The 26,862-nt window shown below is 30.2% G+C and overlaps 2 protein-coding genes across 3 annotated transcripts in view; one reads left to right on the top strand and one right to left on the bottom strand.

Annotated features, from left to right (window-relative positions):
• Positions 1–17,170, top strand: part of LOC112600850 — a 125,257-nt gene extending 108,087 nt beyond the window's left edge. The window contains exon 4 of the mRNA XM_025348174.1: positions 14,864–17,170. Within this exon, the coding sequence (XP_025203959.1) occupies positions 14,864–16,400 (1,537 nt within the window). The 3' untranslated portion in view covers positions 16,401–17,170. The remainder of the gene's footprint in view (positions 1–14,863) is intronic.
• The window catches only part of LOC112600849 (E3 ubiquitin-protein ligase highwire), a 286,261-nt gene that overhangs the window by 177,682 nt on the left and 81,717 nt on the right, over positions 1–26,862 (bottom strand). The gene's annotated exons all lie outside the window — the stretch shown is intronic.

Raw genomic sequence — 26,862 nt, 5'->3', positions numbered from 1 at the left:
ATTAGCTGTTTTTAGGGGTTATGAACTATGGTAAAGGGTAAGGTTGGTACGGTAGGTTGTATTTTACGATTGTTACGGTTGATAGCAAACACATGTATGTGTGGCAAGGTTTTTAACCACTATGATCCCGAGTGGTCACCCATCCTGGAGCTAGTAGCTGTGGCCGTTACTTACTCTCAGTCGCATTCCACGACTGGTAGCAGCCAACGCGCCACTCCACGCCACTATGCAAATTCTTTTCATTAACCAAACTATGTGTTTATGTTTTGATGTATACTCGATATTGCCGTCTAAATAATTTAACATACGTATACACCATACACATACGATAATTGCAATGGTAGACAATATTATATGACGTATACATAAAAAAAAAAATAAAAACATTTTATACCGAACATTTTATTTAAAGCACTTATAAACATATTATACTAATAATATATTTTTATCAATTTAAAATTAAATTATAAAGATAGAATAAAAAGATTTAATTGCATTGAAACAATGTAAAAAAAAAAAAAAAAACGATTACATTTTAAATACCGGTCTAATAAAACACATCTGTAACTAATTGGATAATTCTGAGTAACCGTAAAGGAATAAAAAAAAATGAAAATGTCTAACAACCAAGAATTCCCTAATTATGCAATATCTTCTAATGACCATATTCCAATAACATTAATCATCGTAGCCATAATCACGTTCCTATAATGTAATACACGCGTGCAAAATTTGTGCGCAAAAAATAAACACGTGATGTATAGGCTTGTCGTATGAAAATAATTACCTTATTAAAATTTTAGCCTTTCCCGTAGCGTTAAAATGTTTATGGCTCACTAAGAAGATACCGTTACGGTGTTATCGCCACACGACCTGCATTTTCGTACACGTTTAATCATTGAAATACATGCATTTAAGTACCCAAATGGTTGCGGATCGTTATTACAGAAGGGTACCTACATACCATACAATATGATGACATGTGCCTGGCGAGAGATAACGCCTCGTGTATTATAAATATTATATTTTCGCGCAATCAAATCGATTGATCCGCGGTGATTGCACATTTATAATGACTTAGTGACTATTTCTACTTAGACCAAATTATAACATTATAATTTAATCAAATCAAAAACCGCATGTCGATTCACGCATATTATGTTCCTATTATTTTATACGACATTGACGACAAATCGATGTCGTTGTTTAGTTTTTACAACGAATTATTATAGTTTTATGCTCAGCATATCGATCGACGCATAAACCTTTGTTACAAAAGCACACCATAATATTTTTTATTAACTCATACACGCAAAACCGGATTAATTGATACAGCTCTTGACTCCGGCACTGCGACGCATTATTAAACACGTCATCACAGTTACAAAACGTAGGCGCATATCAAAGAGCTCTTCGCTTCCTGAATTCTAGAAATAACTGGAAACAGGAATTCGATAATAATTATCGCATCATATTATTGTCTGGTTTTAAGTTAATACAACAAAATATAATATACAGACTAATTCGCAAAACATGCTAAACGCATTTTTCTGAAAATTTTGACATATCAAAATTGAAATTTGATCGAGTATTTTTAAGTTATTTAACTTAGTTTACTAAGAATAATAAGTGTATATAATAATAGGTTTGAAAAACATGAAAGCTATTGAAATTTGAAAGTTTTAGCTAGTAATCGATATTAATATATCAATATTTATCATTTTCCAAATATAATAAATACTATGGATCCAATACTACATTCTATTAAATATTTATGCGTAAAACTACTTTTAAGGATTATTATTCTTAGTATAGACATTTTAATAATTAAAACTTTAAATAGATACACCAAAAGTTTCAAAAAAAATTATATTTGAAATAATTTACAGTGTAAAAGAGAGGGATTGGGCTTTTAAAACAGAACATAACCCATTAATTAATACAAACAATTTTAAGAATTTTAAAAATTGGTCTTTAAATATACTTTAAAATTCAAAAAATCAGAATTAGAATGAAAAAAATACGATCACACATACTTGGTGAATCATCTGAGTAGATGTTTATAGGATTATTAGTTAATATTTTAAGTGAACACACACATTCGCTCTATTTTGAAAATTACGAGTATTGACTTATTTAAACATTTTTCTTTAGAAGATGGAAGTTCCATGACATTTATTTTAAATGTACCTATTTGCATTTCTAAGAATATTAATGAACAAATAATAATAAAATATTTAACTGGGATTTTTTTTGTTAACAAAAATTTAGAGTTTAGAAAAACCCGTATCCTACTTATTCAGTGTTATTATTTATAGATGATTTTAAATGCGAAATGTTAAAAATAAAAATTCCGTATATTTATTTTACACTAAATCACATAATTTAAATGAAAAAACCCGCCTGGCGAAAGTTTTTCAGAATTTTTTTTTAAATTTCCATGTATTATCATCATACTTTTTTATCATTCACCTTGCACTTAATATTTTAATATTATATATAAATATCACCGTTTTTGTTAACCGGTATTCGACGCAGCGGACGACGAACATTTATTCTTTAGAATGCACACGAATCCGCCGGAAGACGTTCAAAAACTGAATTTTTCACAGAATTTTACACTTGGCTTAGCTGTACAGCGGCGTTTCACCATGAAAAACTGTATTTCGCTATTATTTCGGTATGTCCACGACGACGAGATAAAAGTACACATTATTAAGCATTCTTATATATAATTTTTTTTCGTCATTCTTTCTTTATTTCTTTCTCTTTTTTCCCATTCTTTAATTCAACAACGTCACGGGACAATAAAAACTAAGTAGCAACTTTTTAATTTAAAAACCGAACTACCCTACGGTACAACTGTTGTGCGGCGGAATAAATGAGACGAATTCCACGACTGTTCTCGTCCTCATTGTCGTCGTTACACGCCGAGTCAACAAATAACACTACATTTTTCAACTCGGTGGCATGTACGCTACGACGGTGGAACCTTCGCCCAAAACGTCAACGTTACTCAACCAAATGCCAATTTTCCTTATATATTATATAATATAATGTTGCCTTCAACTCGTATGTGGTTTTCAAAAAAAATGCCGAAACTCTTCCTTTTAACAAAAACTTTTCCCTACAACGAAATTGTTTCAAACTATACGCATATGCATAATAATGTATTGTACCTATATATTATTTACGAAAATTTAATCTAATATACAGTAAATTACAATATTAATTGGCTTTTATTATATTTTTATTTTTTAGTTAATTTCGTTACATCTCCATTTTTGACTTGTCACTGTACTGTAATAATTAAGTCATTTTTCACCACATTATATAATATAATCGTAGCCTCACATCTATATGAATGATGTTTTTCATATCTATTTATTTAATATATATTATAGCAAGATAACGATAAGTTTTAATATACATCACATAGTACAAGGGTGATCGGGTCAAATCCGAGTATACAGAACTAGACAAAGTATATCTTAACGAAACAATTTTAGTTGCATTTATTCGAATGTTAAAAAGCGTTAACGGAGAATTCGTAGTTATAAACTGCTAAAAATGTGCGCAGTCTTAACTTTTAAAAATAACTAAGTTGCTTAATTGAAGTCTTGATAAGACACCACATCCGCATAGCCGCAAGTATTATCTATGCCTTACATACATACAACATAAAAAAATTTTGTTCAGCAAAATTAATTTTATGTCGTTAGCTTTAATATTAGAGTAAATTTACCCATTGTCAAACTTAAAGGTAAAAATTTTATCTAGATTATTGCATAGGCTTTTATTGATATTTAAACTTCAAACTAAGTTATAGCTACTTATGTAAATTATAAAGTATTAAAACGCTTATAACTCGTTTAAAAATTATAGTTTTAATAAAATCCTAAACGATAGCCTAGATAAAAATTCTTACCTTTAAGTTTGATAATAGGTAAATGTACTCAAATATTAAAGTTAATAACATAAAATAGATTCTGCTGAACGGAAATTTGCAAGGTTGTATGTATATAAGATGAAGATAACACATGCGGGTATGGCGTCCTTTCAACTCTTACTAAATAAGAGGGTAAGTATATGATAAGGGTTTGAACTATGAAAATTGTGGTTTTGACTATCCACAGTTCATATAATACGGTAATTAACTACAAATTCTTAATCAAACTAAACATAAAATTAGGGCAAAATGAAATTTAATAAGAATTGCATACGTTTATAACAACGAAAATTACATCTGTTGAAACCACTGAGCACTGACGCTTACGTCATTCTACATAGTAAACACAACATACCTATATGATATTATGTACAAGTACAGTAGTTCGAAATCAGTTCTTCGATTACCTCCAGGCAAAAACGTAGGATGCGTATTTACAGTTTCTAGTCATACATACATCGTGGTCATCAGCGGCGGCGACGTTAAGAGTCGTTTAATATATTATTATTATATAATAGCTATAGTTAAAACTTAAGTAAATCGTTTAGAAACCTCATAGTTATAATAAACAATAAACAGCATTATTTGGTAGTCAACAGTTCAAATCTAGATTAAAAATCCATTGAAAGACGAAACACAAAACCTTTAGCGAGCCCAAATTTTAAACTTTGTCTTTTTTCCTTGCTTCTTTAAAAATAAACTTTAATTACTTCTTTTTTTTACAATTGTTGTACCATTCAAAAATAAAATTATCTAACAAAAAAAAACTTGTTTAATTGTTAAACATATATTTAAAAAACATCAACAACTAACAATTTTACATAATAATAATAAAACGTATTACAAATCTTTGACCTATAAATCAGCTGTCATTTCTATCAAATAAAAACTCAATTAAATTCTTGTCAAATTTGTTATAAATGTATTAAAATGTATTAACTTTTTGTGATACAAATTAATTTTTTAATTTTTTAAACTTCTTTTAAATATAAACAGTAAAAAAAAAATTACGGAAAAGGACAAGCTTTTTAATTCAATTGGCCTTATGACAATGTCTTTTTTCCTTCATTTTAATCTGGGCTTGCTAACGGAATTCTTAAGAAGACGGTAATGTAGCAGCAAGTGGCGTTTGCATAACATAATAAAAAAATATGCAACGGAAATCGAGTTCTTTTTCGTCCTTTTTTTTTTTTGTCCGTTAAACACGTATATTATGTAATATTTTTTGATGTTTTCACTACGAGAAATTGAAATTGAAATAGCTAAATACCACAAACTCAATTCAACTACACTTGGATCCGCACATTTGTAACTGTAATTAGATTACAATAAATATAAATCATAATAATTACGTATTATTTGGATTCAATGCGATAGCGATTCCAAGTCAGATGTCCGTGCGAAAATTTTTCCAACAATAATAATATAAATTCGTTACGTTATTGTGTCTCATCTGCACTTCATATCACTCGATCAAAATGACAAAACATTATTAATGCTTTTACGTATTATTATATACCTAGGTAGTAAACTTGCGCTACGCAACAAAATTATATTACACTTCACATTACACACCAATTCACTAGTAGGATGGATGTAACAAGCACTTCAAAGTCGTATAATACAAATCCTCCCACCAAACCGAATGAACAATTCACTAACGCAAACATGTTATCTTTAAACGATATCGAAAAAATTAAGTATTTGGAATGTATCAAAGAAAACTATGTAGGTACAGATATTTTTTCTTAAAATATTAAAATATTATAACATGTTCGTTTGATAGTTTTTTTTTTTTTTTTCTGAAATAAAAGCTTTTCCAACGGTTTACTGTATAGTGATCAGTTAATGGTAGTTACCTACTTTTTTCGAGAGTAGGCGTGATTTGAATTTTAAAGTATAGTTTTCACGAAGAAATATTATCAAGATTTCGCCGTTCTCACAAAATCTTATCATCCTCGAGAGTTATAGGTTCAAAATACAGTGATTTAAATCAAAATATATATTACTAAAAGTACCTAATCCAGTCAAATGGGCAGTGGTCTATTATTGGCTATTTCCGACATTAATATCGACCGTGATTTCAACGATAAACTGTAGAAATTTGCACGTGAAAACCTGAGAGGAAGATTGCCACGATATTTTTGTTAGAGTTACAACCCAAATCTGTCTTCTACCCTCGACCGCAAAAAAAAAAGGTCGTCGACCTACGCCACGCGTCTCCTAACAGTAGACATTTTGTAGCCTGGGGAGGTAAAAATTCCTCTGCCGAGTACACAATTTATACGCAACCGCGTTTTAAGACATTCCGCTGATCTGTAACGAATACGTTTTGTCAACAATTCTAAATTTGTATGTCGCAACAAAATTGTCTTATGAAATAACTTCACCCGACACGCGCATTTATAGTTTATATAACAGGGGTGACCAGCAAGAAACAACTTGCGAGCCACCCATTATAATAATAAACATGGGAGAGCCAAAATGAAAAAAAAAGTTCATATTAATATATGTAAATGATAATCATAAAGAAGATAATTAGATATTGATTATAATAAAATGTATAAAATAGGAAACAATATATGATATTAATTAATAATTAAAAATAAAAATAAATGCATATTTAAATATTATATCAAAAACACTTATTTTTTTCTGTAAATTTTTTTTTTTAATTGAAATTTAATAAAATGTTACACTTTTTAAAACATATAAATTCATATTGAAAATATTTTTTTTTTATAATAATGTTTGTATGAGCCATATGAGTCTATGACGGGAGCCACAGTTTGGCCATCCCTGTTATATGATTATATTAACTTGACATTATTATACTTTATCAATATATTATTTTCGAGGTCGTAATATATTATGTTCGTATTCATTCGCAAAATGAGATTTTAATAATAATAATAAATAATTGAATTTTTAATTCTTTACGACAATTGTTGATATTATATAATATTACATTAAATTGTAATTGCATTTAATAGAATATAATAAACATATTTTATCTCTTTAAGCAAACACGCTATGTGTGCCGTTTATTTGGTACGTTAAGTGTTGACCATTATAAGTTTTTGATTATTATTATTATTTTATCGTTGCAGTATGTGGTATGTACCTAATTACAGACTATCGAATTCGCAAACAAGATTAAAATTTACCAGGAAAATAGATAAATGGCGAAAATATTATACCATATTATAATAACATTGTTTTCATATCACGTATATTGTACTATTGTTTGCATAATGTATAATGTGACTATATATATTATATATGTATATATATATAATAATCAAGACCTTCAATCGAGTAGACTTTAAAATAAATAATCTTCGATTGTCCGTTTAATTAAACACTATTCATCGTTGTACAAATAAATCTCATCCGTTTATTACTTGTTCGTTGATCGATATAGTCTCAGCTGTATAATACTAATAATAGTATGCATAATATATTATGTACATACAATTGTATTAGTGAATCGTTATTATTATAATAATAAAAGACGACATTATGATATATTAAACACGATATAACTATAGCAAATTATTGTATAATATTTTTTTATTTTTTTTTTTAAATATGTATTCGCGTAATCGAATTTAACCGAAATATAGGTTTGTTTCGTGAAAAAAGGAATTCGGATTTCGACCAAACCACGTGCAATACACTGCTGCAATACATTAATTTAATAATATTCATAAAACCTCTAGGGACAGAAAAAAAATAGTAATTGAAAAAAAATACGTACCTATATTGTATACTCATGGTTTAAACCGAACATATATCATCATACCGCACTCTTTCCAATTTACCTGGGATCGAAATCGGAGCAATAAATTTTGGTCGTATGACTTGAGAGAGGGGAAGGGGTTTCCGAGCAGTTATAGTGTTTTATGTTCTCCTGTGTGCAGGCAAATGAGTGATGCGCCCTGTAGCTGTGCGGACATACACCGTTGTAGGGGTGTAGATGGATAGAGAGAGAGTGAGTGAGATAGAGAAGCACCACATATCAAAACCATAATTTTTCGGCACGTCGATTCATGACAGATTAAAAGAGAGAAAAAAGAGGCGCCAACAAAAAAAAAAAACCCGTTTGCACAAAAAGAAAAAACCTCAGCTATAGTAGTATTAATAGTAGTAATAGTCGTAGTCGTCGCCATAAAATATATCGTTGTCTGGACGGTTAAGGGTCTTTTTTTCCCAACGACACCATTATAGGCTCTTCGCACACTATCGCACGACACTATAAATAATATACAGAATCTCGGCGGTCCGTTAAAGCGGTCATCCGTTGTATATACAATATACATCATCTATATATATATATATATTACGCAATTAAATGTCAGCCAGAACTGGTGAGTGATAGATGACGGTTTAGTGAACCTGCAGGTTGCTAAATCACACACATGCGTATTGTTATACGTATATATATATATGCAGGGGAATATTAATTAGGCTCGTTAGGGATTGAAGAGAGTATACATAAAGTTTGTAGGGTTGACCTTTCGGACGAAATTGAAACGGGTACAAGCCACCGTAAAAAATATATTATGTTTAATAAGTATAATGTATAATATACTACAGTATACATTATTTACTTGTCCCATCTCACAGTACCTACATGAACAGTCTAACATCGGTATTCTACAGGTGTTCAATAGTAATTGTTAAAGGTAACACAAAATATTTCAAACGCATGGCCCAGAAGTTTATGCCAAGTTTTTTTTTTTTTTTACTAGATTTAAGTAAAACTTAATATTACGCTTTTTTTGAAAAAAATAAATTTTAAAAAGTTTTTTTTCAGCACATGTGCAGCTAGACGAAATTTTTCGAATTACATTCCCCCTTTCCTTTTGAGTTTAAATTCGAATTAAATTTGTTTTTAAACGATTTTGACTTGATTTTATTTTTTATCTTAAAATTTGACTTATTGAGAGTTTGTTAGAGTTTAGATTTATGCATGTTGAATTTATCATATTTTTAAAAGTGTATCTATTTTACAATTTTCCATGACCTTTTGTATGATTTATTTGAAAACTTAAATGTGGTGTCGTAAGTACGAAATCACTGAAAACTTGGTAAAATTGTAGATAGATTGTTAAAAAATACGATAACTCAATTTTTAAGATAGAAAAAAACTTTATTATTCTAAGCTGTTTAAAAAAATAATCTAATTTGAACTTGAACTTGAACTTAAAAAGAGGAAAAAATTAATTCCAAGAAGTATTATATGTTAACTTTATCGTTGAACACACTATATATTAAATAAATAACACTCTCTGTACACGTCACATCTTTCATCTTTGGACTGCGGTATTTGGTTATTACATCGAAAAATATAATCAACAATAATAATTGATTACATGCAGACACTATAGACTCTTATACACAATATAATTACTCTCCTAACTTGTAAATCGCTTTTCGAGCCACCTTACTCATTAGTGCGGAAGTGCGCGAAAAAAAATGTCTAAATCGCCACTCCCTTATCTCCATCAGTAATATGCATCAACGTGTATTAAATATAGGAACTTCACACACCTATTATAGTGGCTATATATAATATATATATATAGGTATATATATATATATAATGAAATAAAAATTGTACATGTGTACGTAAATGAGTAGGCTTTCTGATAGGATGTGACGGATTTGTATGTGTATATAAAAGAGAGTATGCGTTTTTGGAAAGCAATCTTTGAAAGGCACCCTTACAACAATATTATAAATATATATATTATACAGCAGCTGGTACTTACAGATACCAACCCGGTCCAACTACCAAAGGAGGTGGTGTGGTCGAAACGCTGGTAGGAACGTCATAATAATTGAAGAGACACCGTAAAAACGTCAAGATTTTTGATGAACACTTATGTCCCTAGCGGTTATGCCATATATAGTTCATTCTATATTATATATACATTGTATATAAAGAGCAGCGGCCCTGAAAACCACTCGGCGGTGTAAAATACGGTAAATGGATATGGAAGAAAATGTTAAAAGAAAATATATACGAGTGTACATACCTATAGATATTTATATATAGTGCGTTTTATATATATATATATATAATATATATTATATACCGAGTGTATGCTGTGATTTCAAAAGTTATGTTTTTTGTTTTGTTTGTTTGTTTTTGAAACGTTATCATATCACTGCCCTCCAAGCGTTATATACATTATAAAATACATTATTTATGTATATTTTATTATATATTATACATTATATAAACATTATGGACAACATATTTCCCATTTTTTTTCCATAGGTTAACACAAAAAAAACAGGGAAACATGGCGTGCCTTTACCCCGCGTAGACACCGTATATAATTCACTACTGTATATCGCTAAAACAATAAGATAATATGGTATTGTTATTGTTATCATTATTATTATTTTTGTTAACGATTAAAAAAAACATTCTACTACTACTATTATGATTAGTGACTTTAAGATATCGAGGTAAAAACGGATTTACGAAAGTTTTTATTTTTTTCGATTTAAACGAATCTGTCGCGTCTATCTGGTGATTGCATTTTCATTAAAATTCATCACCGCAAAGACGGCACAACATTACTCGTGTACGCGGTTCTCCGTGATAAGGGTTAAATAAATCCTGAAATTAAAGCTGCCATCACTTTTCCAATTGGTACGGCTTGTCTCGTCGCCAGAACTTCTCGAAACCGCCACTAAGCCGTATAGACGTGACGATTTATTTTCGGTTTTGTCAGTACTCTTATACATCTTCCACGCATTTTTGAAATAATATGATGACGTGTAATCTATAATAAGTTTTACCGAACATTTTCAAATCTCATAATAATATATTTTCTCCGGATTATTTCGTATTTATTTCGTATATAACATACCCGAGACATCTGAAACGGATGGATTCCATTATTCATTCATTCAATAAGTTAAAAAAAAAACATTTTGCGGTCTCAATAGAGTCACGTCCAATAAAAATATAATTGCACTATTTGATTAGATGCGAAAAACATGGTAATTAAATGATCGATATTATTCGAAAAAATTCAACATAATAATAAATGCCCGCCACCACACTTAAAATATTATTGTGTAGTTCAAGTCCTTATCATCGAGCGTACGCTACGCGAGTATGTCGTATCTTTCGTCGGAGTCTGGTTATTCGAAAACTGGTGCTCGGTTCTATTTCGCTACGCTATGCCATTATCGCATGATTGTATATATAAATTATGCAGCGAAGCTCATAATCATAGTTTTTGTTTTTGAAACTTTTATTTCCGCTCGAATATCTGCAGATCGTCATCTTGTTTTACGCACGCTGCGTGCACACATATCTATTTATTATACACAACGATATTACAATGTTTTATACGACGATTCTCGTTTCCGGGGACAAACTTTGAACAACTCTGAAACGTATAATATTATAATAATAATAATATTATAATAGGGGTACTTATAGAGGCGGCGGCGGCGACGGCTATCGGAGACACCCCGCAAGTCCGGACCAGGACGACTGTATTTTGCACGAACCCGTTTTTTACCCACATTAATAATAATACAATCAAACCGCGCGAGTAATCCATTATACGCGACAAGAATCTAAAATGTTTTCTTAACGAGATTTTCTCTTCAGAGTTGCCGAGTGTTTTTTTTCTCTCTCGTAAAAGGGCATTAGATAAGAGGTGTATTATATAACTGTTATTATTATTATACACACGCACGCGCGTGGACTAGTTTCTGATAAATTGTAAAACGTTACGGCGTTGGTATTTTTCGCTATAACAATTGTTTTCCTTCTCAAAGTCTGTGATAATATGCCTGCCGCACATATTATTGACCGAAGAATACGGGCATATTTAATGATAAAGGTATCCTAAAGAGGTACAGATTTTTTTATATTCTAGTTTTTACATGATATCATTGTATTACATACCTACACGATTCAGGGATCGAAAGTTGTACCAATCATATATATTCCTATTGAACGCCTTACTTTAAAAGTTAAAACAATTTAAATGAGTTAAACATTTATTTATTTTTAAATTATAACTTTCGAGCGCCAGTAAGTGCGATTATAAAACGATAGGATCAAATTAAAACGATAGCCTGCAATAAATGGTCACCGTTATGATAACAGTTATGAGAATGGGTTTAAACTGTATATATTTCGAAACTATACCTCTTTAATTGCAGACAAGTACAAAGAAAAGTATTCCGGAAAAACGCGTTTTCCTAAGTATCGTTTTCAGAGCATTTAAGTGTAATACGCGTATGCTTTTACCGTTACTTGTGGAAAATCGTAGTCATACCACTCAACTACGACTCTCCTTATACCTATACAAATAAATATGTGCACAACCTCATCGATTCCATTTTGGACGAAATCCGGTGAATTCAATCTCACTCTTCACAATAACTTCGGGGGCCTCGCGCTTCCCGTTGTTATTGAATCCACTCAATTTCGCAAACGATTTCATTAATCATTATTTATGCGATATAATCAATCGACGAGCTGGCGTACGTTTTACAGTCACGTACACTTCGTATAATTCTCGCTCCGGGATCTCAGAGAGCCACCCGCGGTCTATCAATAATCAGCGTAGTCACCAGTCTCCTACTTCCACTCTGTTGGTCAGTCATTATAGTCATTACTATACATATACTCAAGAACTATATATACACACGTATAAAAGACGTTATGTTGTAGGTCTAAAACGGTTTTCACCCTAAAACAATTTTACCATAACTTCCAAAAGAGAGTGCTACCTACAATTTTTGTGCACCTACCTACTCTTATTTAAAAACTCGTCGAAAACATTATTATACCGGAAATTGATTCGTGTAATACTTTCTAATACTTTATTTTCAACCATGAAAATAGTTCATTTATTCAAAAAATAAAACATTCTTTATCATAAAATCAAATTATATATATTATTTTTAGTAATAGAGATTTGTTAATATTGATATTTATTAATTTTATTATATCAAACTTAAAAAATATTGAAAATGATGTTTACCAACGACTCGAAATGATTATAAAGTTGTGTATATAAATGTACTGGTTATAAATTAGTCAGTAAATAATGTGTTCTTTAAGGACATACATTTGTACTTCAAAACTTTCAATAACTATGCAATACAAAGATAACAACGTACTTCAGATACTTATTTAAATAAAAATTATTACGTCTTGATATGCAAGGTACTTTGTCCTCAGTCTGTGCTTACATACATATTATAATAACTAAATATATATAAATATAATCTAAAAGATTAATGACATCGTTGACAAATACTATTTTAATAATGTAAATTCATATTTCATGATAATAATAATAATTTATTACTTTCACTATATTACTTTTCATAATGATTTTCAATGAAAAAAAAACACGCGTACCGCGATACCGGTACAAAATGATTATACATATAAACTTTACTACTTTTAATCGATATATTATATTTATGTATATATTTACTTGTTTTAAAATGGGTTACGAACCAAGATTTTATTGAATGATAGCCAAAATAGTTTAATTGATGCGTGTACACGCATAAATAGGTATTATCTACTCTTTTTCTCTATCCCTGTCGATGAACTTTTCCTGTATTACTGTATGGTTTGTTTTTAAAGGATAAATTTCAAGAGTGCGTCTACCACCAGACTTCGTGAAATTCTCGTATAATCTATGATTTCTGTCGTAACACCAACAATGGACACAGTCCCGCTTTTTTGTAGATTATTTTATTTATTTTGTTCCACATAATTTTATACACGGTGAATGAGAAATTGTGTGTTCAAATACGTTATTACTTATTACTTAAAGTTTAAGTCTTAAACCCACACAGTTGCTACCACATGCATAATACACTTTAAACACTAGAAAAGTTGTTTCAGTAATTGTATTATCACTCCAGTTATGACGGAAAGGCTGAAAGAAAACGCACGTATACAAAATATATGAAAATGACCAATTTCCATGAATTAAAAAACTCAATGGTCTTTAAACGACTGATAAACACTCAGTGTGCACGAGTACACAAGCATTAATTATATTTTTTTTTGCCAAATAGGATTTTGACAAAAATAAAAATAAAAGTCGAAAAGCCACGAATTTTGTTAATGTAATTGTTGTGTAAAAAAAAAAACACGTATATTATATTCGTTTACATGTTGAGTGTATATAACACATGTGGTGACGTGGTTACAAAATAATAATAAAATACCTACCACGAGTACAAAATAAAACAATATATTATTGCGAGCACATTTACCCACGTTCTGACTTATAAATTGTATAAAAAAAAACTGGAAGATTAATCTGTAACAACCCGAAAATTATAACGAACATCCCCCCTAGGTCGACACGAAAGATATCGGGTGTGTCCTGAAGCGATAACATCCAATCACTCAGCAAGCGTATATTATAAATGATACATCTTTACGATGACACAAATTACCTAAATGATAATTGGGGGCTTAAGTACCAGATAAATTTTAGAGAAGAACCGTGAGTAGAGGTAATTTATTGTGCCGTCTACATTACGATTGATATTGCTATTAATAAAATCAAATTAATCATATACTTAAATCAATTACTTTTAACATTTTTATGCTAAACAAATTATTTTTATTTACCAATAAACAATAATATTACACTATAAGATATTTATTTAAAATAGTTTGGAAATTAAAGACAATATCGATGTGGTAGATGTGGATAATAGTTGATAAACGCAATACCTATTCAAACTGGACCCATAGCATTTCTAGGATTTTTAATTATTATTATTTAAGTCAACTACGAAATTAGTCCAGGGTACCAACGATGCTAAGCCATACAGCCAATAGTGATGATAGTCTAAATCAGTGTATAATATCATATTTCTTCGTTACAGGTTCGAATTGATGAGGACCTCTGCCGTGACGATGGCCACAAAGCTGACGTTGTATAACAACACTTTCAAGCGAGTGGACGGCCGCTGTTTCGTGTTGCACAACTTACACACAGTGCTGGTGCACGGTAACACATTCAATCACACCGAAGCCGAAGCATTTTACGAGTCGACCGCGTCCAGCCCGGAAACGAGATCGAGTACGAGGTCGGTGTTGCACATCAGCGACAACAATTTTCTGCGATCCGTGGCTGACGGCAAATGGTTGCCCGCTATCCAACTACAGAGGGCCGCGTTCGAGATGAACATCACCGGAAATACGTTCAACGGGTCGTGTGGCTGCGCCCCGTGGAAGTTTGTTGCCGTTACCGTGGTCAGCAACGATAACGGTTCGATGACCGACAACGATAATGGAGACACCGACTTTGCCGACCGGAACTATTACAGGGTGAACAAGGTAGAAGCAGAATGCGCCAACCTGACAGGTGCAGAGATCGACCACCTACGAATCGCACAGTTCGAGGAGGCAGCTGGATGCGACCTAGACGACGGAGCCGCGTTCGACCTGTGTGTCCGGGATCGGGTGACCGCGGCCCAGGTCAGGGGCGTTGGTAAATTCCCGTCGCTAGGCGACGTCTTATCGCCGACCGCGGAGCGCGGAGTCATCACCACGGTGGTACTGTTGGTGTTGTGCGGTTTCGGCGCTGTGTGCGCAGTAAGCGCAGTCACCTGGCTAAACGCACGGGGTTACTTCATCAAACTCCGGTCACTTCTCACACCAAACGGCGGCGTTGGCGGTGGCGGCGGCGGTACGACGTGCAGGACCATGTCAGCACACTCTTTGTCCCGGGTGTCTGTGCACGAGTACGCAGAACTGCAACGGCTCAAGTTAGGCGGCGGCGGCATCGGAAGTCGCGGCAGCGATGTGGGTGCCGTGCGGGTTATCATATACCAGGATAAGGGAACACAGACGGTACCGGAAGAACTGACGCACGAAATGTTGCAGAACCTACGCGACAAGCTGGACGATCCGGACGATTATGCAGAAGCACGGGGCATAATCGAACACCTGTACGACCTGATTCGGGTGGAGGAGACCTGCTGCGGCAGTGGCGGTGGAGGCGGTGGTTGGTACTCGACGGACGGAAGGGGACTGGACGATATGACATCCACCGTCACGACTAAGTCTGTAACCGTAGATGAAGGACCACCGCGGGACGTGAAGTCTGTGGGCACGGGTGCCCCATCCCTGGACAGACTCAGGACGCCCAGGATCAAGATGATCGGGTCGACCGGGGCGTCAACCGTAGCCACAGGATATCACCACACTCGCCGGCCGCAGCCGCCACCTTCCCCGTCGCCGTCGGTTGATAGCGATTACGTAGACCCGGTTGACTTATTGTACGGAGGCGCTGCAAATGTGAGAGACGACGAGTCATACGCTGACATCTACTGCGAACTGACCGACCTGAGATCGACCGCTGAAGACCGTCCGCCGCAGCAACCGCCACCGGTACCCGAAAAACCGACTGCTATTTAAAAGCGGCAGTGCTACCAATCACACTATCCACATAGTCGTGACGGCCATCAACTATTATTATTCCTATCGATCGATTTCGCGAGCGCTGTTATTTTTTCCAAATTTCTGTACAAGCGATCTACATACGATAACATTATTTTTCATCGATCGCATTTTTTAAAATATATATATATATATATAAATATTTTTTATTAACCTTGGTACAGTAACTACAAACCATCCGCCTGCTACCCACATAGGAATTATACACGACGAGAAACGCGTTATATTTTGTAAAAACCTATTATTATTAATATTATACTGTCATTATAATTATTGCTATTATTATTATTACTATTAGTGCGTCCACAATTTATTTATATATGTGTTTAATATATTTAAGATTACATCACAATATTTTCTATGTGATGCTTATTATTCTATCTTGTTTTAGTTTTATTTTATTGTTGTTTTTACGTGTTATTTAATATATTACACTGAATAGTTTTTTTTTTTTTTTTTATCGTGAATCAAGCAACATATTTAGGAAACATTAGGATTCAATAATTTTTTTTAATCTTATCATAAAAATTACAAAATTATAGTGATTAGAAAAATGTAAAATAGTATCGTTCTGATAAAGTTGAATAAAATATTGTTAAAACACCTCATTTTTCTTTCCTCGCCCGTCCCAATCACAATATTGCATAGGTCACGATAAAAAAAAAAAAGTCATCATGTATAATATATAATGTATTATGTATAAATAATAAATGTGTACATTAAATATTTTATACACACACTTACAAACAATACCATTATTTAAAAGAGAAAAACGAAATTATAAAATGTATAAAACGATGATTGTGATTTATTTTTAAAGAAAATACAAAAAATTATGAAAAATGAAGAAGTACTGTTGTGTATTTGTTCTCTCGGCGGACAATGACGTTTCGCGTCGTTCTCGCGCGAATGAGTTTAATTAAAACGGGATTGCCTGGACCAAGTGACGTTCATTAAAAAGCACTTGCCAAAAACGAAACCAACGACGGGAACAGTCGCACATCTGCCGTTCGGATGATGCATGACACACCGGATGCTTTAGACTTAAGGAAAATAAGAAATACAAAGCGTGAAACGTGCACGAACAAGACAACAATATTATATTATACAGTAGGAGAAAGCAAATTTTTATCCTATAAATAGTATCAAACAAATATACTTTTTTAAGTTGAAACTAAACAGCAATCTGCACACGGTAAATTTCCGTACCTTTGTAAATGAATATGAAATAAAAATTTTTATTTAAGACATTTAATTTTAAAGGCACCTATAGAGCACAATAATGTAATCATGTACATCGCAAATTTGTAAAGCACAATGGAGTATGATACTGTAGATCTATAAACTTTAAATGGATCTTCTATACACATATATATGTATATCATTATTATATTTATTATAATGTGTTAGTTGCAGGTAACAACTACAACTTTAGCAGAGAACTTTCGTTACTTTTGACTTTTTGCAGTAGGGCGTCAAAATAATGTGACAAAAAAAAAAAAAAAACGCGCATTTTAAAGACATAAAATATTACATAGCTTATTATATAGCTCCGATTGAAGCCAATCTTTTACCCACCAAATTATAAAATTTTCAAATTCTTGTCCGACATAATTTAAATAATAAATGCGTGCATAGTACGTTATACTTATGGTTATTTCGAAAGGATGCAATTTATGTTTTTTTGAAGTAGATAATGTATTTGAGTACGTATTTGTCTGTGTCTGTTGTGCGCGCAATACTTCGTTCCTCGTAAGCTCATGTAATCATGGATGTTCAACATTCGCGAATGTGTAATTCGAATACAAGCGCGCAATTATATTATTCTCAGAAATTCCTAGCTAGAAAGCTTTTATACTGTACAATATATTCTAAATTATATTTTACCAGTCCAATTCTTTGAAGTTTTGTATGATTACAGCGTTAAGCGAAAAAAAAATCATTCTATGCATTCTGTATAACGTTCAAAACCCACGACTACTCGTAAGACTCTTGAACGTTAAATAAATGTTTTGACAGGAAAACTCGATTACCTTCCAGAGTGTTTAAACACACCCAGACAATTGGCTTAAATAAAACGACTTAAAAACAAATTAATTAATTTCGAAAACTTAAGATTTATTGTGTAAGAAAACTGCAAACGTACATGTCACACATATTGAAACGAAAAATGAATATGTTTTTTATTCACTATCAAAAAATGAGCCGCACTAAATCGATGTAGTATTCAATAGTACTTTTAACGATGAAATGCGTTTAACTAGCATCAAAAATATATATGAAGTATACGATGATTTAAATAGTGTTGCTCCCATATTGATCTGTCTACAGACCGATGTTTTTATTCTAGGAATTGCAATATGAATATAAAAACTAGAACTTCATTAGATTTTTAACAATGACGCGAAATTATACACATTTTTCAAAAAATTAAATTAGGACCGTTGTAGCAACTATAAAAAGCATAGTAGAAACTCGCGTACAATATACATCAAATGTCAATGCAAATAAAACGTTTGTAACAATAAATAAAAGTGTACAAAGTTTTTATTCCGAGATTATTTTGTTATGCAAAACACAGTGTAAACGAAAACCGACGACGTTGACCCGAGCTGGGTTAAAAGAAAAACACGAAGACTTCGACACCAACGGCCCATAATCATATCCTAACGTCTGTTCGTATACTAGGAGGGGGATAAACAACTGGAAAAACTGAGTATTGACGTTTTATGTCTTACGTCCCTCTACTCAGTCCCACAATCATTTCTCTCAATCTACGAGAAGGGGTACTTTGAGTATTTTACGAAAACATGGAGAAGTTTTCGTTTCACAAAAATTATAGACCTAACAGCTAAGTAAACTATACTCCACTCCGGCTAACAAACATTTCAACAGCATCGAGTAGGCGATACATTCTACAATTCTGAATAATATAATATGTATAGCAATCCTTCGTTCAGTGCAAGACATGTACCACTTTTAGGTTTTTGTAAAAATTACTTTGATTAAAATCAAATCAAACTTTGCGAGCAATCGCCCTTCATATATATGATATATTCATGAACACTGCAGGCATTACATTATATAATATACGTTATCGCGTCTATTAAAATAATACGCCATTTCTGTACAACACTTAACTCTCGCAGTGTACGTCACTTGCATGTTACACAAACACTGTACCGAGTGTACCGACATAAATGACAAACATAATTTGGAACGAAGACTGCGCGTGTATGTATAATTAATAATAGGCACTCTCTTGCCGTCCGCCATCGAAACATACTCTAGACGAGCACGGCCGTCGACGGTTTTAGCAAACCATTCGGTATATATACAGAGTGATTCAATAAGCTCAATCACTATTATATTATACTTAAAACAATCAATTAATTCAAATTTTAATTTTTAAATTTTATAAGTATACTTAAGAGCATATTTTAAAATACCTCATTGAGTATTACTCATTAAAAGTGTTCTGTGAAAATACTAACTTCTGGATTTCAAATGAGAACTCCCCCCCCTTTTTTTTACTGGTTACTATTAAATGAATATTTTTTTAAATAATGGATATTTTTAATTATCAATATCTACAATTACTAAAACTTTCAAGTCACAGCATATCTTCTAAATTCATTATATCACGAATATATTATACTTAGTACACAAAGTAAAATAATTCAATGACCACTCGTACAAATTTTGGTTAGGATATGACAAAATGTTGATAAAAAATACACTGAATAATTTACAGTATAAAAAAAAGATTTTCATTTAAAACACAGAAGTGTGTTTGCCATAAGACACTTCATAAGTAGTACAAAGATAACAAAAATTTTAAAATAGGGTCTTTAAATATATTTAAAAATTTTGAAAATCAGACTTTGAAAATTACATTAATTAAGAAAATAAGGATAAAACATTTTTAGTGAAACACTCTGTATAATATTTTATATAGTTTAATAAACACTCCGGTCACGTACGCAAAATTAGCAAATGTAATAACAATAATAATAATAGTAAGCTGTACTCTCGGCACCGTGGGAGTGGAATCATCTGCACATAATTCGTCACTATACGTATAACACAGCAGGTTTGTTGGTTGCCGTCGTCGTCGTCGAGTCACTTTAAATATAATCCATTTTCAAGTACACACAACGGAAACAAAAGTCCCCACCACGATGGGTCAAATTCCTATTTCTCCACTAAGTTAATTTCTACGTATTTATTTTATCGGGTATACAATATATACAAAACGTATAATAATATAATATGTGCATATTGAGTTTTATCCGCCAAAAGCCTATATTATTTACTTAAGACGCACACAAATGTGGTATTCGTAAAATAATTATTACAATCATTGTAACTCTGTTGCTCTATCTTTTTATAAACTCCCTTGCCGTGTTTATACAAGCAAAATAACCGACACATAGCTACCGAGTTGACGTTAGCTTATTCAAATTTTGAGTAGCGAAATAAAAATGTAAAGTCCATGTTTTTAACGTTGAACGCAAATTAAAATATACATACATATATATATATATATATTATCTATAGTTAATATTTTCAATAAAAAAAAAGAAAAAAAAACATTTTTTTTAAATATTTTTAAATTTTTATTTTATTTTTATTTTTTATTTTTTTTAAATTCAACGTTGGTAAATAGGAATAACATCTTTAAATCAAATTTTATGGAATCTAAAAAGGTATGATACATTATATAACCCAACATGATAATAAAATTATTATCGCATGGCATAGTAATTTTAACATTCAATCACGCCATCGTCGTAGTCTACTTTTCCAGTAACTGTTATGTCAATATTATTAAAATTATTATTTTAGTATTTTGATCGCATAAACGCATACCTGTTGGTTCAATTAATCCAAACCAGTTAAATAATAGAATTACGCAAGATAATGTATAATATATAATGCAGTCCAACAATAGGCTAACGAATTAATATAGTATACAATTAAGTTTTAGCAATCAGCACGTTGTTAAAAATATAATATTAGTTATTGTATATTATGTCCCTGTTTATTTCTAAATTACTTGAAAATAATAAAAATAAATATAAATACCTAATCCATAGTTTGACAGTTTAAATAGCTTTTAAAATTGTAAAAATGGGATTTCATTCAAAATTTCTAACGCTATTGAAGAGCACAATTTAATTCGAGAAATGTTCATTGTTATAATCGAAAACTTAAATATTTGAACATTAACAGTCATAATAAATTTGTTTTTCTAAAGTAACATTTGATAATATAAGTAAACATATATTTAAAAGATAGTAAACTTCTATACTTACCATCAATTGAACGAAAACAGCCACAAGTTTTTTTTTTTTCATTAATATATCAAAACAACAATATACTACTAGCACAACGCATTATACAATAAGTTTGTTTGCCAATATTTTATAGCTGCAAGGTAAGAAAAACTATGAACAATGCTAAAAATATATATAACATAAACATGACAAAAATATATAATTAACCAGAGATTATGTTTATATATATATATATATATATAACACAGTTTTATACAAATAACAAAATGTAACAAACTGTATAAGTTTAATTTTTTTTTTTTTGTTATTGAAAAGTTTAAAGTTGTACATTATGGCGCTATGGACTTTTTAAATGAAGGCAATTTCGTGAGTTAGTGAAAAATCTTAAAGAACGAACATATTTTAGTTATAATAATCACTAATGAGCAACCCCTTTGTTTCTTGATTCTTGGTGTACAACTCTTAACCACGTCAACAAGATAAAATGACAGAGAAAATGGTGATTGTGGTGGAGAGGGTGGAGAAGATACACAAACACACACAAAAGAGCCATTCACAATGATCTAGGCAAAATACAAGATTTTGTAGTCTCGGTATTATGTATATAAATAATATCGACTGAAAACACGAATTCGCACAATGAACTGGCTATAGATTATAGCCGTCCTTTGATCAGTCAGTTGTTATTCTGCCGCCGTTAGTATCTCTGTAAGTTGCTTTAAATTAATTTAAATAAAAAAACCTTTAAATAAAATACCTATGAAAAAAATAAATACCTCCGCGTTTTATATTACTTATTTATCTGTCAAATATAATATGTATATATTTTTTTTACGTTTTATTGTATGTATAATATGACTCACTATATATGTGTGTACTTGCGTCTGTGTTAGATCTATCTACTACAGATTAAAAAGGTAGGTGGGGAAAGAAGCAGTCACAGTATAAATAATTCAACACTATGTAGGACAGACCGATACGCACACACACACACACACACACACACACACATATATATATATATATATATACGTAGGTGGGTGGTTGATTGAAACTTATATATAAACCTATCGAACAAAGTGCAATGTGTTTTTTAGTCGGAAATCGTCTTGTGAAAAAATAATAAACACGGCCGAATGAATTTTCGATGAAAACCCGAGCTGTGCCAACGAGAACTGCAGCAGGTGACGACAATAGCGGCGATTTCATTGTAATATATATTATTATTATGCATTTATATGAAAACTTGCGCGCTCATTTTTTGATGATATGACCTAAGTAAATTATACATAATATAAATAAATAATTAAGTAAATATATGTATGTATAATATGAATATATATAGCGGTATTAAATAAATTATGCCCTAAAGTCATAATAGCTAATTTTTATATATATTTTTTTCAAATTTTCTTGATAAGAAATATTATTAAATTCAATGAACACAGGTAACAATAATCAAAATAGTAACAACCTTGATAATGATGAATATATACGCACGTGACTAAGATTTATAATAAATATATTATGTTACACGAAATCGCTATACCCATTCAATCATAGTAATGTTTTATACTATTAAAATCACAACCGTATCTAATTTTTAAGAATCAAAGAGGGGTTTGACCACAAACTCTTCAAATACTTCCGAACCATTAACCAATTTAATTCACATATCATATATATATATACATCCAATTTTCACAAAATCAAAAAAATAATAATCGCATTATCTTCAAAATTCTTATCATCTTTTGTCAACATAATTATCACTAAAAATCAACGTATAATTAAAATATTATACGTATATTAAACAATAATAATGTTAGACAGAAATTTCAAAGAAGGAAAAAGACTACTCTTTCATAACGTTTCCACAATAATTACACTCAAACGAAAAAAAAATGTTATCTACTTAATAAATAATAATACGAGTACTTAAAAAAATTTATCACAGCACCGATAGAATATACGATCGCGACAAAGTGAAAAAAAGTAATATTGTATTTATATTTCTGTGCTAGTCCTTTGAGAATACGTATTTCCTTCTGTTTAATATATAATTTACAGGGACAAAGAAATCTGTGATATTGGCTTCAAAATATATGACGCAGAAACATTTTTCCAAAATACTTGCATAACAACTATCAGATATAATTTTAAAAAATAAATAAAAACATGCGTTAAAGGCAAGATTAAATATTTTTAGTTGAGTCAAAGTCAAATTTAAAATATCAAAAACGATTATACGCTTTTACATTTAAATGCTATTCGCAATTTTTCACAAGCTATGAAATATATTCCATTAAAAATAATTACTAAGGTCGTCAAATATAATTTTAAAAATGTACTTATACCTTATTTTCACTTATCTTAGTTTTCTTGCACAAATATAAATACTTACCCATTAAATAAAAATATATATTATCCATATAAATGGACTACCTCAGTCACTCGTTTTAATGGATACTATAAGATATTAAAATTTTTCGGAAACGAAACCGGCACGAAATTAACAACAACCCGTCCAGGGAAGGAAATCGCTGTCAAATGTTGTATTGTACTTCGTAAACAAATAAGAGTAAAATAAAAGACTATCAAATTGTATTCAACACAAAAAGTAATTAAAACTTTTATTTAAAATATGCAATGAATAATTTCAAACTGATATTCTAAAAATAACAATTTATTAAATTAGGTAACAAAACGAAATTTGATCTATTTAACAATTAAAAATACCATCAAGGTTTTAAATTATAACTCGTGCATTAAATTATTTAAAACTAAATCCTTAAGAAGTTCATAAATTAAAAATATCTTATATTATAATTTATAAATGAACAATGAGTAAGAATACAATAATAAAATATCAATATTTAAAGCATACTTAAAGCTAAAAATGATCAATTATTTATAGGTATTCAAATGCGTTTTTATATTTGCTCAATTTACAACTATTATAAACAAAAAAAAAAAAAAAACAGTAACCATTATCATTTAATATGAGTTTACCCCAATGTAGAGTATGAATATAATATATTTATAACATGTTCTCTGCTTTTATATACATTAAAAATCGTACAAAATTATACTCTTTAAAAAATTATTGAAAAAAAATAAAGCCGAATAGGAAATAATATTGATTGTTTTAAAACAAAACAGTTATTATTAAAAAATATTTAATTTAAATCAGATAAATTAAATCTTAATTCAATTTTATAGTAATTTATCCGTTACGTTTAATAAAAAGTATTCAAAAACACATTTTGGCATTAATAAACCATGAATTATTTTTATGAAATATACTTAATACTTTTATCAATAAATACATATAAAAACGTATTGACCTTTATATGTTGAACTAATGTAGTGGAGCAAAAGTTTATTCTTTATTCTTCTGCAGTGGTACGAATAAGCAATGAGCACAATAGAAATTTCAGTCATATAATAGGTACATTACACAATTACAGAAAGAACATACGTAGAATGTTAAATATTTTTGTTTAAACTTATTTGTATAGAAAAAAAATACGAAATGTATTATAACTAATAGAATAGTTTTAACTTATAAAATATAAAAAATAGTATTATTTTACACACATAATGTATACATATAAATATACTAAGTAACTACTATTTGTTATAGCCTATAGGTATCTGAATTTATTCACTGCAATGAAAATATGAAAATATATAATATTATGTGCCTAATACTATTTAGTATTTATTAATAATTAAAAATATTACTATTTAATAAAATGCGTTAATTTGATTTACATTAAAACAAATACTATTAACTTGAATGCTCGCACTCACAAATTTAATGTTTCAAAATTAAATTCGAAAAAATTAAAATATCAATTGAGTAAAAATAAAAACGAAAGTAAAAGAAAAAATTAACTTTTTAATGGAATAATTTTACTAAATGTATTTAATTCTATATGTTATACCGATGTATAAACATGATAATGGAATAAATGTATAATTATTTTTGTTCAATCTCTCAATTAAGCTTAGGAACATTACAAAAATTATAGAGAGAGATGGGGCTTAATCGCTTGGTTGAATATTAGATGTTGAATATACCTCATCATTGAGTAGGTCTCCGTAATGGATTCGTTGAATTCGAATTGAATAGTAAATCATTGCATGCGAAAAAAAGATGCTGAGTCGTAACCATCTGTCGGTCTATATTTCTATTGATTTTTTTTATCATATATTTAAATTTATATTACATACATTTATTTTTTTATAAGTAATACGATAGGTTAAACTAATTTTTGACAAAAAACAAATCAAATAATACACTTTTATTACGAAATTGAGATAATTAAAATATTTTTCATAATATAAAACTATTAAGTAGTTGTTATTAACTTATAAATCAATATCAAAGTAATGATGTAAATATATTAGTCGTATATTTAATTTTGTAAAGTAATTTGCGATTTGGTAAAAAAAGACAAAATTATTTTAAAAATGTTATTTTTAAGATATACGTATGTATGAAATATATAGTCTATACATTTGTTTGTTTTTATATTACAACCAAATCAAAAACTATAAATGTTAAACTTATAATGATTTTTAATTTTTTCTTATTTATTTTGAGAAGTATTACATACACTATCAACAAAATCTAGTTAGCTAACAGAAATCATCTTCAATGTTGAATATTTAAGTATTTTAACCGCTTTTAAAGGTGACATCTAACAAAATTATTTACACCAAAACACATAATTGTAAGATAAATACTTCATCGTTTTGCTCATGCTCAGATTTTAAAATGTGAAATTTTGATGTAATTACTGATAATAGTTACTTATAAAAATATAAAAGAATAAGGATATTTTTTTCAAAATAAATCACTGTTAATTTAATGTCTCAGTTCTATTATAACTTATAGTCGTCAAAAAAACATATAAAAACAACGGAATCGATGGGAAGACATACGGCATGTTAAAACTAAAAGTCATATGAATTAAATTTAAGAAACTAAAATTGTATACCACCGAAAAAAGTATAATTTATTTAAAAGTCAGTATAGTTGTAGTATAGCAAGTATGAAAAAAAAATTAAACAAATTTTCAAATTATTTATTTTTCATTTCCGGTAAGCTT

The sequence above is a fragment of the Melanaphis sacchari genome, unplaced genomic scaffold, assembly GCF_002803265.2.
Source record: "Melanaphis sacchari strain LSU unplaced genomic scaffold, SCAv2.0 Contig72_pilon_pilon, whole genome shotgun sequence".
Lineage (NCBI taxonomy): Eukaryota > Metazoa > Arthropoda > Insecta > Hemiptera > Aphididae > Melanaphis > Melanaphis sacchari.
Note: the sequence above shows the minus strand (reverse complement) of the source record. Positions and strands in the feature narration are given on the sequence as shown.